Raw genomic sequence first — 19,272 nt, 5'->3', positions numbered from 1 at the left:
CTCAGGGCCTAAATGTGTTGCATTGTGTTTTCAAATGTTGGGACTGGAATCCACCCTTTTTTTTTCAGAGTGATGAATAGGTTTCTTTTTAGAAATCCTAGAGGAGAGTTTTCAATCTAACCAATCTAGCTGTGAGGAAATGTGATACACTCAGCACCATACTATCTAGATGCTCACAGAAGTGGAGTTAATTCTGAATGACAAAGGCTTGAGTTAACAGAAGAAATTACATTGGGAGACTGCTGAAACTACACTTTACCAAGACAGAATGCCGGGACCCATTCTAAATTGTCGAATTAATTGAGCCTTCTTGTACTAGGGGTGATTTAACTAGGTGAACTAGTGAAAAGAAGACCTGAAACAGGTGTTGGAACCTGGGGGAATCTCTGTCACTTGTAGCTTTGGGGATGGTAACTTCCCAGGAGCGTTACTCCCACTGTCAAGTAGGGTAGGCTGAGAAATAATGTTCTCAAGAAAATCGTGGGGATAGCAGGACAGGCAGTTCAGAACTCTGGAACAATCCAAACCAATTTATCACGTCTTGTTGCTTCAGCCACTTTCGGATTTAGACTTTTAAGCCTTTATGTGTGCATGCTGCCCTTGAGTTGAAGAGGCACAATATCTTCTTTGTGTTATTCAAGCCTGGCCCTTCCCATCGTTACACATTTTGACAAACATTTCAAGAAAAGGGGTTAAAAATGAAGAAAGTGCCAATGTTTTCTTACTGTGCAGAATTGTTTCTTTGTGATAAAAGATTCTTTAAAAGACATTCTTTGTAGAACAGAGGTTACTATGAATACAAATAGCCACTCCAGTGAGATAAAGAGGTGGTTTTGGAATGGCATACTCAAAAGGAAAGAAAAAAACAGAGAAGGCGGCTAACAGAAACAGTAATTTAAAAAAAATGCTGAAAGAACAAAGAAAGAATCACTTCTCTGTACATAAAAATGAAAAAATAAATATATTTCTCTCACTTTCTTTTCATTTATCTGTGTTTTATACCAAATAACTTTTTTGATTTAACTCCAAGTTCCCTCTATTGTCAATGGTAGAGGAATCAAATCCATTTGCTTTAGGTGAGAATGTAATGTTGGAAAAATAAAGCTATACAATTGATTTTAGAACTAGATGACTCTATGTATGCAGCAGGCTGGATCAACTCCACTGAGATCAAGAGGATGATGAATGGTACAATGAATGATGATGGACAAGTACTCAAGTGGATTCATATCACTAAATTTTGATTTAGCATGCAACCAGTACTGGTTTTGCTACTGTTATCACTGGGGGGCACTCAAGCGACCACATTATAACAATATAAATAAACTGAAGTTTTTTGGGATGGTTGGACAAAGTTAAGATATCAAAACATTTGACAGAAATGTCCTTTTTCATGGAAGAAAGCCGAAGACACTTTCTTATTTGTGTTGTTACAAAAAGAATGACCAGCATATCTCTGCCCTAAGCATGCATATGTTAAACCTAGCTGAACTGATAAGTATGACAGTTCAAAACATCATTACTACTCTTCCAGCGTGCAGGCTGTAGGTATTTCTGGCTCTACCTTCCTGTTGTTAATTCTAATGACTTCCCTCTGTAAGAGTGGACACAGTCAAAGTAAAATGATTAGACATTCATAAAAATCTCTGATTGCTAGCAGTGCTTTATCTGCAGAGACCCACTGTCTCAGCTCCAAACATTTGCTAATGGTGTCTAGAAAATTCAAACCCACACAATTAGCCAAGCAAAAATTAAGGCTGCCCTTTATAGGTTTTATTGTTTCATTTTTCTTCCAGGAAAAACATTAAATCTCCCCTCAAGAGAGATGCTGTAGTAAAAATTCCTTTGTTAGAATGACACTCCTTCCTTCAGTCTATACTTCCAGAGTCATTTGACCTCACACAGCATCTTGTCACAGGAGGAGCCAAAGAGTTCTTCTTCATGTAAGCTTGAGTCTGCACTTTTGTGCTGGCATACAAGGACTTGAAACCATTGAATGGATGAAATTCTTTCCTTTCTTAATATGGTGCCTATTCAAAGGACTAGATCAAAATTACCCTCATCATAAGACTCTCAATTTCTTTCCATATTACTCCCTCCTTTACTTTCCTTAAACCTCACTGCTGGCTGGCAGCTCCCAGTCATGATTTGGCTTCAGCTTCTGTACATTTTCCTTCTGAAGATGAGTGTCTAAACAAGCAAACCCTTGCTAGCTACTCATAACTTCATTAGCCAATGTCAAGAAGTCAAGCAAAGAATCCATCCAAATCATGTTACCAGTCAATAATTCAGGCAGCTTCTGAGCTACCTCTTGGTGTCCGCCCTGCATAGCAGAGTATTTGTAGAAGGCTGAAAAACTTGCTTTTCTTTACTCATATTAAATGCACCCTTGTTCTTTTGCTGCTAGAAAGCTACCACCTAGTTGCCATTACTGAAACTTGGTGCAGCTATTGATGGCTACAGGCTGTTCAGAAGGAACAGGTGAGGAAGGAGAGGCAGAGGCATTGCCCTTTACCTCAAGAAATGGATGAAGTCTGAAGAGCTGTCTCTGAAGAATAGCCATGAAGAGTTTGAAAGCTTATGGGTAAGAATCAGAGACCAAGGCAACAAAGGGAACCTTGTGGTTTGTGTTTACTACAGGCAATCTGATCAAGGACAGTCTATTGACGAAGTCTTCTTGCTCCAGCTACAGGAGGCATCTCGCTCGCAGGCTCTCGTCCTGCTGGGGGACTTCAGCCACCCCAACATCTGCTGGAAAAGTAGCACGGCAAGCTGTAGGCAATCCAGGACACTCCTGGAATGCATGGAGGATAACTTCTTAAGCCAGGTAATAGACAGCCCTACCAGAGGGCATGTGATACTGGACCTGTTGGTCACCAACGCAAGCGAGCTAATCAGTGATGTCAAGATTGGAGGCAGTCTGAGCTGCAGTGATCATGCACTGGTGGTGTTTGCAGTCCTGAGGAATATGGAGCAGGGAAGAGTAAAGTCAGGACCCTGAAGTTTTGGAAAGCAAACGTCCAGCTCTTGAAGGAGTTTGTCAATAGGACCCCCTGGGAAACTGCCTTTGCGGACAAGGGAGCAGAACAGAGCTGGCAGATAACAACAGATGAGGAGAAGGCTGAGGTACTCAACAACTTCTTTGCTTCAGTCTTCACTGTCAGTCTCTTTCCCCATACCTCTTGAGAGCAAAGTCCCTCCCACTGTAAGAGAATATCAGGTTCGAGAACACCTGAGGAACCTGAACATGTACAAGTCTATGGGACCTGACAAGATGGTTGAATGAAAATTTGAATATAATATTGGGTAGCCACTCTCCATGATATTTGAAAAGTCCTGGCAGTCAGATGAAGTCCGTGGTGACTGGAAAAAGGGAAACATTGCACCATTTTTAAAAAGGGTTTAAAAGAGGACCCTGGGAACTACCAACGCGTCAGCCTCACCTCTGTGCCTGGGAAGACCATGGAGCAGATCCTCCTAGAAGGCATACTAAGGCACAAGGAGGGCAGGGAGGTGATTTGAGACAGTCAGCATGTCTTCACCAAGGGCAGGTCCTGCCTGACAACCTAGTGGCCTTCTAGGATGGAGTGACCACATCAGTGGACAAGGGAAGAGCTACCGATGTTGTCTATCTGGACTTCTGTAAGGCCTTTGACATGGTCTCCCACAATATCTTTCTCTCTAAATTGGAAAGAGATGGATTTGATGGGTGGACTGTTGGGTGGATGAGGAATTGGTTGGGTGGTTGCATCCAGAGGGTAGTGGTCAATGGCTTAATGCCAAAATGGAGATTGGTGAGGAGTGGTGTTCCCCAGGGGTCCGTACTGGGACCGGTACTGTTTCATATCTTCATCAATTACACAGACAAGTGGGATCAAGTGCACCCTCAGCAAGTTTGCAGATGACACCAAGCTAAGTGGTGCATTTGACACACCTGAGGAATGGAATGCCATCCAGAGGGACTTGGACAAGCTCAAGGAATGGGCCCATGTGAATCTCATGGGGTTCACCAAGGCCACGTGCAGGGTCCTGCACCTGGGTCGGGGCAACCCCCAGTACCAATACAGGCTGGGGGATGAAGGGGTCGAGAGAAGTCCTGTGGAGAAGGACTTGGGGGTACTGGCGGATGAAAAGCTGGACATGAGCCAGCAATGTGCACTCACTTCCCAGAAGGCCAACCTTCTCCTGGGCTGCATGCAAAGCAGCGTGGCCAGCAGGTCGAAGCAGGTGATTCTGTCCCTCTCCTCTGCGCTGGTGAAACCCTACCTGGAGTCCTGTGTCCAGCTCTGGAGCCCTCAGCACAGGCAAGTCATGGACCTGTTGGAACAGGTCCAGACGAGGGCCATAGAAATGACCAGAGGAATGGAACACCTCTCCAAGGTCTGTTTGGAGGGGGCTCTGAGCAACCTGATCTAGTTAAAGATACCCCTGCTCATTGCAGGGGGTTGGACTAGATGATCTTTAAAGGTCCCTTCCAAACCAAACTATTCTATGATTCTATGACTCTATGATTCTATGATTCTTCATGATAGACATCTAATGAGTGTCAAATTAATGCAGTGTGCAGAATCATGTTTTGAAACACGCACCCTTAAATGTTAATTCCAGAAAACACACAGTTAAAATGGTATGGTGTATTTTTTAGAGAGCTCATAGAGTATTACGTATTTGTTGAAAAGAAAGTAAGGCTTAGAGAATACTGACCAAAACATAACTTCAGTTGGTCTCGTAATAAGACATTGTTACAACCATGGAATGAAGTACTGTTACGCAAGACTGCAGAGAGCATGCTAAAAGAAACACAATACTTCAAGCCAAGGGCAGAACTGGAGAATTTTCATCGTTTTATATCATAGCAGGTGACAAACACCTCTTAGAGGCAGCTTGCATCATTCAAATAACTAATTTATGAGGGTTTAAAACAAGATTCTGTCTTATATATTCAATTATTCATATTTCACTTCTCATATGTAAGGTTTTGTTTGTTTTTAAAAAACCCAGCAGTTGTATATAGAGGTATTTGGCTTTACCTGAATCATCTACTCTCAGCTTTTTACTGGGATTGTCACCACTGTCATCATCGGACATTTCCATCTCCTCTTCCCGGCGGATTCCCATGAGCTGTTCACTGTGAGCATTTCGGAGCTCCTAAAACCCAAAATGACCTTTTGTCAGTATTAACTTCCATGAAGCCATTATGTATTATTTAGTATCTCTTTTTAATACTGCTCTGATTTTAATTGTACATCATTTATCATTGTAATCATATTTATTTGTACATGAATATTTATAACAACAGTAGCACAGGGAATTCTTCCTGTGAAAGAACAGAGTTTATGAAAGGTAACACTCAGGGGAAAAACAGAGAGAAAGTGAGTCTCAGTGGTGAGTGATCTTTAGTTCTGCTAAATGTATGAGAATGCTTTAACAGCAGAGATAATGCTTAAAATTGTGTATAAAGCAGATTGGTAAAGAGATGGTCAGCCTGCTGAAGGTGTAGATGATTCTTGCTTCTCTCTGCCACTTGGGCTCGCATTCATCCGGCCAAGTGCAGGTGTCTCCAGCAAAACTAGTTCCCGCTCAGGCACCTTTCCCAGAAATGCGAAGAAACAGGCACTTTAAGGTGATTCACATCCACAAAGCAACTAACCAAACAAAGTCATATTAACTATACCGTAAAAGTGCCTGGTTGTCTCTGCTGATGGTAAAGGCAGCCGAGAGCAGCCACGGCAGATGGAGCTCTCTATATTCTGGGTGCCTGACGCTGGGCGAAGGAATCCCGCCCTCTCTCCCTATGCCCAGATCGCCTCGGGTATAAAAAACCCAGCCCAATAATGCCGTCCTGAAAAATCTCTGCATCTTGGTCCAAAGCAAGTGCCAGCACGGACATGCCGGTCCCCGGGCGACCAGCGCAAGGGCAGGCCGGCGGGCAGGGAGCCCGTGCACATGTCGCTAGGTGAATGATCAGCGGGCTTTGTGGGAGTCTAGACGGTCTTTGTTCTGGGTAGAAAAGCCGGCGCGGGTGTAGCGGCTGGCTTTTTAATGGCAGCGCTGAGAAGATTGAGAGGACTCTATTTTGTCCTAATAATCCTGTCAGGTGTAACACGGGGATGCTGCACCGTGATTAGTGTAGGCCTTTTCAGCCCACAGACAGCTAATTTTTCTGCCGACAAAGAGCCTAATTCCCAAAGAGGTGGTTTGAAGTCTTTGAAACAAGGAAGAGCTGCATGGAAGGAGGAGACGGCATTGAGGAGCCTGACCGCTGCTCCGTGCAATTAACAATAAGCTGTCGGAGAGGGACTGGGTGAAAAAAGGGAAGGCGTTTCCCTGGAGCTGTACCCTTGGTTCATGGGCAGATCTCAAATATCCTGATAAATGTGTATGTGTCCATTAATCCCAGCAAAGGCAAGGAAGCTAATTAGTGGGCATTCTACATTCGAATAGTTTCAAATTGGAAAGAAATTATTAAAAAGGTAAATTGTCAACCAGCGTCTCATGCAGTCAGAGGCACCTCTGGCATAATAAATTAGGAAACCGTTTCTTAATTCCTTATTGGAAAAAGCCACCTGCACTTTTTCCTGGGGAAGTATACTGCACACATGAGCAGAAATCCCCTCACATTTACTCCCTCTTTAGGGGATAAATGTCCTTGATGAATCAATGTCTACATTATCAGCAGAGCCAATAATCTTCCACGGAGAATGTCCATGTGTATGAGTGTTTGTTCTGTGTGTGGGTTTCTAGCAAAGCTTTCTTAAATTCAGAAAAAAAGGGAAAGTGATCAGGTGATTAAACAAATTGGCAGATAATGTCGCGTTTAGAAAATATGATTTAAATCAAAGATGCCATTTGGCACATTTCCATCATATTTCACATCTGAAAAACTGTCATTCCTAAAATATATTGGTTCAGCGAGAGCCTTTGCATGTTTCTGAACTGTTTTTGTTGTCTTCTTCTTAGAAAAACAGAAGGAAAGTATTTGAAGAAGTGAGTAGCGAATCAATGTTTCTGGAAAGTGCAACCCTTACACATTTCAGTTTATTAAAGATTTAGAAGCCAGCAAATAAATGACATACCACATCCCTTTACAGAAAGTTTTTTTAAGAAGGGATGGTCTTAATATGATTGAAATAAGCTACTAGCAAATCATATTTTCATACATCTCTAAAAGATAAGACAAACATTGATCCCCAACTTCCCAATTTTCAATTGAACAAAGGCTTTATCCACTATTTATATGAAATATTTGTGAACAAAATGCAAAACACAGTTTGTACCAATAAATTATGCCAACATTTTATTTTAAGTGTCCCATTATTGTGAAGTCATTTGGTATTCACCATAATAGCACTGATAATAAAGAATTCATTTGGTATTCATGTGGATGTTACATTTAGTGCCATTGGTATTCAACTGTAATTTAGCATTAGTTAATGGGCACTTAAAATGTTATCCAAATGATTTATATCACAGCACTTTAGTGTTTCTTAAACTAAGTGTACAACACTTATTTTACAAGTGTACTACAAAATAATTAAATAAGTGCACCTTACCTTCTAAAGTTTTTATTCTGAGACAGAGAAAAATCATTTAGAGGACTGTGATACTAAAAATCAACATGCTCTACTACATGAAGGTGAACCAACTGCATGTAAGTTGCTCACATTAAAAAAAGAAACCAAAACGGAAGAAGAAAGAAAACAAAGACAGCGGTACTTACTTTTTAAAATACAGGCTCATAGCGTTTATACTGAATTAAAAACGAAAGCTGGATGACCAAAACACAGGATGAGGTCTATCGCTTCCTTTGCTGCCACTCGCAGCAAGGGGAGTTAGAATCCCATTTCCTCTGCTCATGCTTATGACAGTCACACATGCATGGTCCCACATTGCTAACTCTGTGTGGTACTATGATTACATTCATACTGGTTTCTTTGCAAGCATAATACTTAGAATCAATACAAGTGATGTATCTACTTTTTTAAAGATAAACATAAAACAAATGGGAAGGAGTATCTCGTAATTCTGGGCTTAATATGCTTAAGTCATTACTTAGGAAAGAAATTCTCTATTTTATTTTCAGGCAAAGTCATCTTATAATGACCAGATGATGGCACAACAAGAAAAAAAAAATCTGTGCTGCAGAATACTTTTAAAAACAGATCACGATGACTCCTAAAAAGATATTTTCTAGAAATAATTCTTATTTCTATCCTTAGTTGAAAATATTTTTCCTAATTTCACTACTTCAGTTCATTATTTTAGATAGTAAACATAATCCTCCAATGATTTCCCAAATCCGCATGAAAAATAAAAACACATGCTCTCTGTCTTAGTGTTATTTAATGACTATTATCATGATGAGAGCAATGGGAGCAATTCATACTGTAGATGAGACTGTATAGTGGCCAGTTGATTAACAGCTAAAACGGTAGCTGTAAATATTGCTGAATATACACTATGTCCAGCTACAGTCACACTCGTTCTGTGTCAATCCAGCTGTGAGATGATGGATAAAAAGTAATAATAAAATCACCAACCTCAGAATGCTTTCGCCAAATGTCTATGTTCTTTCGCTGGGCTTTCGAGAAATGGTCCCAAGCTTTTTGTCTGGTAGAAGCGTTGAAAACGGCGACAATCTGCTCAACTTTGGTGAACAAGGAAGTCAAACAAGACAAGCAATTTATGTTGTGATCACTATAGAGAAGCAAAGCAAAGACACTAGGAGTCTATGGATGATGTCATTACTGAAACAACATCATCAATATCCATCCAATGATGTGTCTTTCGTACTTACATTTTATCAATGTTGGAGATGTCTCCCTTCAAGTCTGCCTCCATAACTTTAGTCTACACAACTTAAAACTATGTACCAAAGAACATGCATGCAGCTGCTTCCCAGTGACCTCTGCTGCAACGCTGCACAGCCACGTGCCTTTGCGTTTGTGGCTATAGGCGTGCGACTACAGAAATGGCACTCGAGGCATAAACCTGACGCATGTTCCCCTGTGGCAGCTGCGTACAGTTGAGAAGGCTGTACAAACGAAAGCGTGAAAGACAAGCAGGCTCTGCTTTGAAGGGTGGCTATGTGATAGAGGGAATTTACCAGCAGACGGAAAGGGCTAAACCGTACATTAATGCTGCATTCTGTAGCTGCCGCTCCTGCTTCTCTGCTATTTCATATAAACAGGCTCACCTGTGGTAGATCATTCTGTCCTGTGCCCATGGCCTATGTATGTTTATGTACATGAACAGTCACATTTTTGTGTATATAAGATGAAGAAGAGATGTGAAATGGGCTTCCCTCATTCAACTTTAATGAATTTGTTCTGAAGCCAGACATCAATATTTAGGGCAATTATCTAGGACAATTAAGATCCTTAAGTTTTTAGCTACTTGTTCATCCTAAATCAGAACCTTTCGTCCCAACACTCTTTTCTTTTCGCATCAGTTACAAGCAACATTGCTCTTCCGCAACAGCGATCTGCCTAAAAAGGGTTGTGCCAAGATGTAAGTTGCCTTGATCCCATCACAGTTAACTGAAGGACCACCAGGGAATCCAGATTTTCTACAAATTACAGAGGCTGTGATCCTGAGTGAGCAGCTGTGCCAACCTATGAAATCGAACTGAAAAACGCTTCAACTCTTTGACAAGGTTCTTGGCTATTTATCTCTTTAGATTCCTGGGCAGAAACAATGCCTGATGTTTTGTAAAGACGCAGTTTGCATCACCTCCCTTCCCTCTCTTTCACTGAGAAATGGTGGCAGGAGTGCTGTAATGCCTTCTGCTCTGGTCTCTCACCAATTTTCTCGATGGCTGCTCTCCTTCTCCCCTCAAGTCACACATGTAGAGGATCTTATTGTACATAACAACCTATCTTTCCTAAAACAGTGAGTTCACCTAGTAAGTCAGCTATGTATCCTTCACCTCTAGATCTGAAAGTTACTCGCTCACTGGAATAGACGCACATTTCTTTTATTCTCTTTTTTACCACTGTTGCAGGTTGCTTTCAGATTCAGGAGGACTACAACATTTTGAATCACATATAGGATTTTTTCTTTGCAATCATTAGCACTGGTTAATTAACTTTTAAAGCCATAGAAAATATTTGTCATACTTTAAAATTAATACTTATATGTAGTTTTTACTAAAGGATGTGCCTCAAAACTGTTGGGATGATCTGATAGATTAGTGATCCATTCAAGTTTTAATAGCAGATGTGATAATTTCAGCTTATTAGAACTTGTTTGGAGCAAAGGTTGGATGTATCAGGGAAGTTATGCTGTGTATATTTATTCAATTAATGTGAAAAGAATGAAAATGCTAGGGCACTCTATTATTACTTGTACAGAAACTGAGGCTAGAATTCAATTACTGTTGTTGTGTTGGTGACCCAGGCACTCAGAAAATTGTGCTTAATTAACAATGTGTTTTTAGTTCGCAAGTTGAAATTCAAGCAGAAAAGATTCACAAAGATATGAGGAAGAGCTGTTTGCCATTTTCCACTAATAGGTATTAATAAGATCATCTGAATTTTGAAAAACCTTTGAACTTTAAAGTGTTTAATTTCCACTCTGTGAACGGGTGCTAAGATTTATCAAAAGTCATTATCTGAGCATTTCAGAAACTCTCCTCATTGCAAACACAAGCTAGGAAGATGTCAAAGAGTTTTTCTTGCATAACTGCAGGAGACAAAGTGCACAGAAAAAGGATCTCCTTCACTTACCTAACTTTCAGATATTAAAAAAACTAAAGGACATAGGATACTGTGAGTACTAGATGTTAAAAATCAGGGCATTTAAAGAAATATTACGCAACAGACAGCAAACGTTAATAAAAAAGAGACACGTAGAGGAGAAAACTGAATTATCTATATCAAAGACCAACATCCCACTACTCTGTATTCAAAGAAAGTGTCAATATATATACAGGAATTTCAATATACACAGCAATCTAGGCTATGAAGTGCTACAAACACCCATAGGTAACACCCAATCTAAAGGTCTTCAAGCATTACATTAGAGCTAAAGAGCGGCCAAGGCCATGGTTTGACAGTACAGGAAAGCGGTCTCACATCTGTACTGCATCAAAATCCTGCATTCATGTGTTATGAGATGGCAATTCAATATAAATGTGTTCTGCCAGTTCACATTTGGTCGTAGGTTAATTCACGTTGCATCAAGGTTCATTCGTTCTCCCACAGACACCCTGGAAGCCTGAAGCTGGCATAAGTCCTGTGCTCTGGGTAATTGGTAGGTGAGAGATAATGTACCCCAACATGATCAGGGTCATACTTGTATGGGTAAGTGATCCAGCAGCACACAGCCCATGAGGATGGTAAATTCATCCCTAAGGGGAATCCAGGAGAGTATGTATTATCTGAGAACCTCTCCAGTTAACGCATTTTTCCTCCATGTTTGGGTAACATTTCTCCAAAGAGAAGCCCCAGATTTTGGGCTGATATCTGCAGAATCTGAGCGAAACAGTTCCCGGTCTCACTTGCTGACCATGGTTTTGAGAGTATTTCCGGATCTCCAGAAAGAAATATCCAAAATGAAATAACAGGCCATGTCTATCTCTCTAAGGCACCTTGAACTCTAGGATGCGCTGTACTGTCAACTGTGACTGGTAAGTAGAATTATTAAGTAACATGAAATATTCATCATCAAACATCTGTTGGTAAGTTCTATGCTATATCAAATTTTCATTGACCATATGCAAAGCTGTTTCCTTACTTAAATCAGGTTTTAAAAAACCACATTGTTCTGGAAGGGTCCACACCATGTCATTGTTTTTCCTATCAATATAACTTACAGGATGCAAATAATTGCATCTTTCCTAACAACTTATTCTGCAGCTGGTAATTTATGTGGCATGTTTCAAACAAAGGATTATTATCTTATTGTTTTTCTGATGGGCTATAAATAACTAAAAAGACCCAAACAACTAAGCCTAGAGTGATATGCAAGTGTCAATGTTTAACAAATGCAGTGTAACTACAATACACTTTATTAGAGGTGCTCATAGTAAGCATATTAAATGAAAGTTTAAACCTTAGTTTCTCTTGCCATAAATCATGCTACCAGAATAGGGTATTGTTATCAAGTATAAACGTAAAAATAACTAGAAAAACTAAGAACAACAATAACAACAGAATCCCTTAAATGATGCCTGCAGAAGCTGTATACAAGATTGGATTAAAGGGAAAATTAGAATATCTCCAGGGCAAGAGAATATTTGATACAGGATATTTGAAAATGGTATTACCAGAGAAGAACATAAATAAATGAGAACCAAAGTATAGCCTCATCTGTAGATTAAGAGGTAGAAAGCACACTTTTATCCTCCATTACATTTATCAAGCAGGCTATTTTAAATACATGGTTGAGAGAAGGCTGAAATTTCTCCTTGGATTCAGGAGACAAGAAGTACTCAATTTTTCTTTTGCTTATTATTTTATCAGCTGCCATGCATACATGATTATTTTTAATTTCGTGTGTGCAATAATAAAGAACACCAGCAACTAAATGTTTTACAACACCTTATGACAAATAATAAACAAAATAGAAAGTGAAACACAATGTGTTAAAATAAAAACAAAAACCTTCTCTGGCAGATAAAATAATCAGATTTCATGTAGAATTTAACTCCAGATTCCACCAATTAGGGATACAGGATGAAAAGGGCTTTGCACCAAGTTACTGTAAGTGCAAGAGTAGAATATGTGGCAATTTAGCTCAGAAAAATTCTGTAAGAGTGCGACAGTTGACATGCGGGTAAAAGAAAAATTCCACCCATAAAATTACAGTGTAAAGGAAACTGTTACATTAAATGTATAACATGCTTTTCAAATATAGATTCGCAGCATAGGGAGGATATAGAGTTGGCGTGGTTTGGGTCAGAAGCCTTGTTGCTGAATTCTGAGTAAGCTGGAGTCTGCCAATCGATTTGGCTCCAAGCCCAGCAAACCAAGGAATTACAGTAGTCAAGGCTAGATGCTGTAAGTGAATGAATTAGAGTCTGCAGGTCAGTTTTGGATAGAAAAGAGAATATTTTTGGCAACAGTCCTGAAAGGCATTTGGCGATGTACTGAATAGAACTTAGCATTAAGTCCAAGGCTAAAACTGTGCGTAGGTAAATGACATGTGACATCAATAAGAGAAACAGTAGGCAAATCGCAGAGTAATAAAATAAACATACATTTTTAAAATTTATCTACGTCAAACCATCAGTCTTTTGGTTATGATACTGTTTACTTTCAGAAAAGAATTTGCCTTTCACACATTTACAGCTGAAAATGTGCAGCCCCTCCCTGTTACCCAATGCATGTGCCACACAGGGAGAGCCATAATGTGATTGCCATTGACTGGCAGAGGAGGAAAACATAAAAGTTGAAAATATCAGCCTGGAGAAGACTGCAGATAATGCAAGGAATGGTTCCTAAAGGAAAGCATACCGCTGATCATCAGCTGAATATGTAAGCAAATGCCATTATAGATTTGTATAATGAAGACATAGATTTTGACAGCTGTGCAAAATGACTCATCTGCCTTGAATAAGTGGCATCCTTGTTTTGTTTTGCTTTTGGTTTTGTGGGGGTCTTGTGCACAATCTTTGTGGATTTTTATTTTAATCAAAACAAAAAAACCCAGAAAAAATCCATGGGAATGAAAAGGAAGGTGGATCAGAGCTGCAACTCCGTCAGCGAAGAGGAGGCTACTTTTTAGTCTGCTTGCCACCTGGGTGGCTGTAGGTTCCTTAAGACATAGTCTTAAGACATGGCATGATAAAGGAGAAAACCACAGGACTTGTCTATTATATCTCCAAATTCCACCTTTTTGGACAGACCAAGAGAACGATGCCTCCAGTGATTTATCTCCCAAATCATTTTGCCATATGGAGAATCAGGTTGCAAGGCTGCCATCCTTCAACTTGCCCTACTGCCAACAACTACATCTGTACTAGTGATCAAAACCAGCCAGGGACCATTCTCGTTCCCTGAAACCAACTGGCACAACATGCTGAGTGTCCCCACAGCAGCAATCCTTCTCTCTTGCCAAAAAGATGCTTTTGGAGAAACTACTTGGCCTGCACCAAACCCTAAACTCTACCCACATTGCATGGGAAAATACTAGCTGGCCCAGAGCAACAACATTCTTATGGTTGAACAGTATGGACAAGCCTGCCCTAGCTCAGCTTAATGTACTCCTAGAGACAGAGTCAGTGGGGGTCATCTTTTACTAACAGTCTTGCCTTTTCTGCTCTTCTGATGCAGGGGTCTTGGCATTGCACAGGGCCATTATAAGGCTTACCAGAGGAAGAAGGATGCTTTCTTCTTCTGTCTAACCTGTCTCACCTACCTGAATACCAGAAAGAATGAGAAACAACTCTAAGTGTCCTCTCCCTAAATCACGCTGTATTATTTCTACATTTCCCTCTGACTAAGCCTACAGTGTTTGAGACCAGTGCTCTTCCATCTGACTCAGATTGGTTGTAGTCAACGCTTGCTTGCGTGGGTTATTCAGAGGCTTGGTGAATGTCAGTGGTCTACACCTGAGTGATGTGGGAACGGCAACAAAGCTGGTGAGGGGTCTGGAGCACAAGTCTTATGAGGAGCGGCTGAGGGAACTGGGATTGTTCAGTCTGGAGAAGAGGAGGCTGAGGGGAGACCTTATCACTCTCTACAACTACCTGAAAGGGAGTTGTGGTGAGGTGGGTGTTAGTCTCTTCTCCCAAGTAACTAGTGATAGATCCAGAGGAAATGGCCTCAAGTTGTGCCAGGAGAGGTTTAGATTGGATATTAGGAAAAATTCTTTATGGAGAGGGTGGTCAAGCATTGGAACAGGCTGCCCAGGGAGGTGGAGTCACCATCACTGGAAGTGTTCAAAAAACATGTAGACATGGCACTTCAGGACATGGTTTAGTGGGCATGGTGGTGTTGGGTTGATGGTTGGACTTGATGATCTTAAAGGTCTTTTCTAACCTTAACGATTCTGTGACACTGTGATTCTGTGAAATATTTTTTCATAATAGAATAAGCAGATTCTTCCACATAGATGAAGGACACAATAAAAAATGTTTATCCCAGAGCACAAATTATAAACCATGGTCTTATAAAAACATAGAACCTCAGTGTCAGCAGCTGATGTTTTCCTTTCTTCTTCTTTCAGCTAAGACAACCAGTGAGGAAGGGTGAAAGAAGGAGCTTTATGGGGATACTGAAGACACCCCATTTTCAGGATTTATGTTGAAACCTGCTTAGTGACCTACCTGAGGTATGTATATCAACAATTAATAGTTCTAGAAATGGAAGAACACTCCTTGTTGAACTTTGAAGTAAAAAAATACACTTCGATTAAAGGGAGCCCAGTTTGCACTGCAAGGTGTTTCTAGAAAATCTTTCTACAAAATAAGCTTTGAAAATCTTTTACGTTGTGAAACGTGGTTTAATTTACAACAAAGAAACTGACAGCTTGGTGTAACAGCAAGTGCTGGCGCTGTGCCATGTGATAAATCACTTGGACTTAACAAGACCACCTCCATGTCATTTCTCAACAAGCAGGAACCTGATATCAGGCCAGCACAACATAGTAGGGCATGTACAAATGTACAGTATCTGCTCTCTTAATGCCACCATTTTATATTACAGAACAGACTTCATGGACCTTGTGTTGACATCCAGAAAAAAACCTTAAAAATTCCCCCCCCTTCCCCCCAGCTGAAAGGAAGATGAGTGAATGCTACTTCCTTCATCGGCTTGACAAGACTGTAAGCCATCCCCAACGCACTGCATTTAATTAGCTGTTCTCATTATTTATGGTTAGATGGACCTTTTTTTTTCAGTTCTCAGATTTAAAAATAGCAAAAGTAGGAACAACTATTTTTGTAAGCCTGTCCAAAAAAAGAACTCCAAGAGCACTCTGAGATGAAGGAACATCATAAATGTGACTGAACTCTGGTTCATGTCCCATTAAGTGAAGTGAGTCATTCCAGTCATTCTAATCTCTTGCAGATTAGAATAGATATAGAAGGCTATATTTGTTTTGGACGTAATATGGTTTCTTTTGCTGGAGGAAAAAAAAAGAGAGAGGTGGATGAGGGGGCTTCAACAGCCATAGCCTCTTCTGGCAATCAAACAAAAAAATCATCTCACACATCTTATGTGGCAACATTTACTTCTCCATTTGTTGCCATACCTTATGTTGCCCTGCCCGCCATGACTTGTCCCCTTCTCTTTTATTTACTGCCTCCACTCTCATCTTACTTCTGTATTTTTGTTTCTTCTTTCTGTATGTGTCCATCTCTCCCTCCCACATAGTCTATCCCTTTCCAAAACTCTTTTCCTGCCTCAGTGTGTTAGTTTTTGCTGGGATAGAGTTAATTTTCTACATAGTAGCTCGTATGGGTCTATGTTTTGGACTTGTGCTGCAAACAGTGTTGATTGATAATACAGGGATGTTTCTGTTACGGTTGAGCAGTACTTACACAGAGCCAAGGCCTTTGCTGCTTCTCACCCCACCCCACCAGCAAGAAGGCTGGGGGTGCACAAGAAGCTGGGAGGGGACACAGCCAGGACAGTTGACCCCAACTGACCAAAGGGATATTCCATACCATATGACGTCATGCTCAACGTATAAAGCTGGGGGAAGAATAAGGAAGGGGGGACGTTGAGAGTTATGGTGTTTGTCTTCCAAAGTAACCGTTATGTGTGATGGAGCTCTGCTTCCCTGGAGGTGGCTGCACACCTGCCTGCCCATGAGGAGTGGTGAAGGAATTCCTTGTTTCATTTTGTTTGTGTGCGCGGCTTTTGCTTTTGTCCTTATCTGAACCCACGAGTTTTCTCACTTTTACTGTTCCGATTCTCTCCCCCATCCCACCGGGGGGGACTGAGCGAGCAGCTGCATGGGGTTTAGTTGCCAGCTGGGGTTAAACCAGCTGGTTAAACCGTGACACCCCATAACATCTCTGTCATCATCACAGACTACACCATTTGGGACAAATCTAGTGATTTGACATGAAGCAAGACTAGTGCCTGCTGAAGGGAGTAAGAATTTCAACCAGTCATAGTTGCGTAGGGTTATCCATATTCATATTTACAAGGTTTATTGGTTCACTTATAAGCAGCCTGAACAGTTTTAGATGTGCAAACCACATGGTATGTGTGCACGGCCAACTCGGAAAACCTTTTGAGTGAAACCTCCATCTTTCCTTGCTCCAAAGCCTTACTCTCATCCCTTATTGTTCATTTCCATGCAACATTTACCATCCAGTTCTGTGAGGAATCGGGCCCTTACCTCCATCCCTACTCATCAAGGCAGCTCAAAACCAAGCACAGATTTCACATGCTTCTTTGCTTTGTACCTTGCTTCATCATCTAGAAGATCCTGCAGGATCCAGGCAAGTGGCATGGGTTGCCAAAATGGGGCCTGAGGCTGGAATCTCTTGGGAGGCAGTACTTTTATTTTGCTATAAAGCATCATGCATATTTAATGGCCTACATTTAAAAAAAAATAGAAGTCTTAAAAATAACAGGAGAAGAGCTTCTGTTGAAATTCTGACCACGTTTAAATCGATACCAAGACTCCTACAGACTTTAGGTGGAGTGAAGGCTACAGACAATGGAATGAATGAAGAAATTTAAAGAAAATGAAACACAAAGGAATAAGCTATATGAAACATTACAGACTGCAACCACAAAGGGTTATACTGCCAGAAAGTGGGGAGGAATTATAAGAATGCAAGGTAAAATAGAAATGGAGTCTTTCATCTCTATTTTCTGCCATTGCTGCAGCATCCTGGGTAGAAATGCTTTTGAGAACATGTAGGAAAATGAGAGGACAAGTAAAACAGAATAGCGATACCCAGATGACCTTTACTGGACAAACCATCAGTACAGAAGCAAGCAAAGAGCACACCGACTAAACGAGATAATCAAAAGGGATGGATAGATTGTGGAGGTTGTTTTGTATTTAAATTTTTTTCAAAACACGTCAAGGTAGAAAGTAACAGTGGCAACTAATGACATGAATGATTAATGTTTTTATTTGTACGATAGTGGCATTCTATGCCACCAGCTGAGATCTGGGCTGCACTGTAAAAACACTTTATATGACTCAATCGTTTTCACAAAGAGCTAATGATGACCTAAAAATTGCACATAAAGTAAGCTTATATTTTTGAATTAGTCACTGGCAAATGAAAGAAAAACTGTAAGACTGGACAATTAAAGAGCAGTAAAATCCTTTTAAAAGTTGCTATTAATGCAGAGTAATTGAAAGAATACTCAGAAAGCATGAATGTATATAAAAAGTCTGACTGCTAAGAGAATTTAACTAGCATGCTTTCAATATCTGTAATGAAATTGGCTTCATTTTTAGTACTAAGAGAATATACTAAAAAGTGGAAGGATTATTGGGAGAAAGGACTGCAGTATGGAATTTAAAGCAAATCAGATAAGATTGGTAATCACCATCACATCAATGTATATTCTACCTTTTCTAAAGTAAGAGAGCAACTTTTGAAGTGAACCTGTAATGAGAAAAACAAAACTGATCCCAATCCTTTTTTGAAGAAAGCTCAAAAAGGGTTTTTAACATTTTTTCTTCCTTTTTTTAATATTAAAAATGCAGATTCTATCTGTGAAGACACTGATAATGGTAAAAGAGATTAAATCATATGCAGAGAGATCAGAGAATGAAAATCAACAAACCTGAAGAGAGGAGAATTTTATTCAGTCTGTTGAGAATGCATTTCCCTTCACAATTATTTAACTTCAATTTATATGGGGTAGTAAGAGTGAGGGAGGAGGGAAATTTATATCAGAAACCTAACAACTATGAAAAAAAGTCAGGGTACACTAATACACCACTAAAGTCCTTCAGTAGGAAGGGAGAGAAAACTCGAGGTGACAATCCTGACCTTCCCAAGGAGGGGGACACGACACACAGTCTTCTCCCCAAACCTTTGATTCTTCTTAATGAACAGCCCTGCTGAATCAGCTCAAAGGTGTATCTAGCCTCATATCCTGTGTCACAAATGAAAGGGCTAAGGATGCTTAGCAACAAGCTAAGCGGGTAGGCGGCATCATCTTATAATTCCAGGTTTCTTTGGCTTCAGGACTTCTTGAAAGATGAGCACCCCTCTGTTTTTACTTCCATGTACACCTTTACATACAATGCCAGTGCACAGGGAAGCAAACAAGATTTCTGGCAGCAGAAGGAAGTGTCAGGCACCCTGTATATTGAGCTGTGGAGTGAAAATTACTTTCTCTC

The 19,272-nt window shown here is 40.4% G+C and overlaps 1 protein-coding gene across 1 annotated transcript in view; it reads right to left on the bottom strand.

Annotated features, from left to right (window-relative positions):
- Window positions 1-19,272, bottom strand: part of ENOX1 (ecto-NOX disulfide-thiol exchanger 1) — a gene marked incomplete at its 3' end in the record, with an annotated part of 119,387 nt that overhangs the window by 38,769 nt on the left and 61,346 nt on the right. The window contains exons 7-8 of the mRNA XM_010290712.1: window positions 8,541-8,647; window positions 5,031-5,148 (exon numbers count right to left, since the gene is read on the bottom strand). Coding sequence (XP_010289014.1) covers window positions 5,031-5,148; window positions 8,541-8,647 — 225 coding nt within the window. The remainder of the gene's footprint in view (window positions 1-5,030; window positions 5,149-8,540; window positions 8,648-19,272) is intronic.

Source organism: Phaethon lepturus, unplaced genomic scaffold (genome assembly GCF_000687285.1).
Source record: "Phaethon lepturus isolate BGI_N335 unplaced genomic scaffold, ASM68728v1 scaffold1427, whole genome shotgun sequence".
Classification (NCBI taxonomy): Eukaryota; Metazoa; Chordata; class Aves; order Phaethontiformes; family Phaethontidae; genus Phaethon; species Phaethon lepturus.
This window is presented reverse-complemented; position numbering and strand designations above follow the sequence as displayed.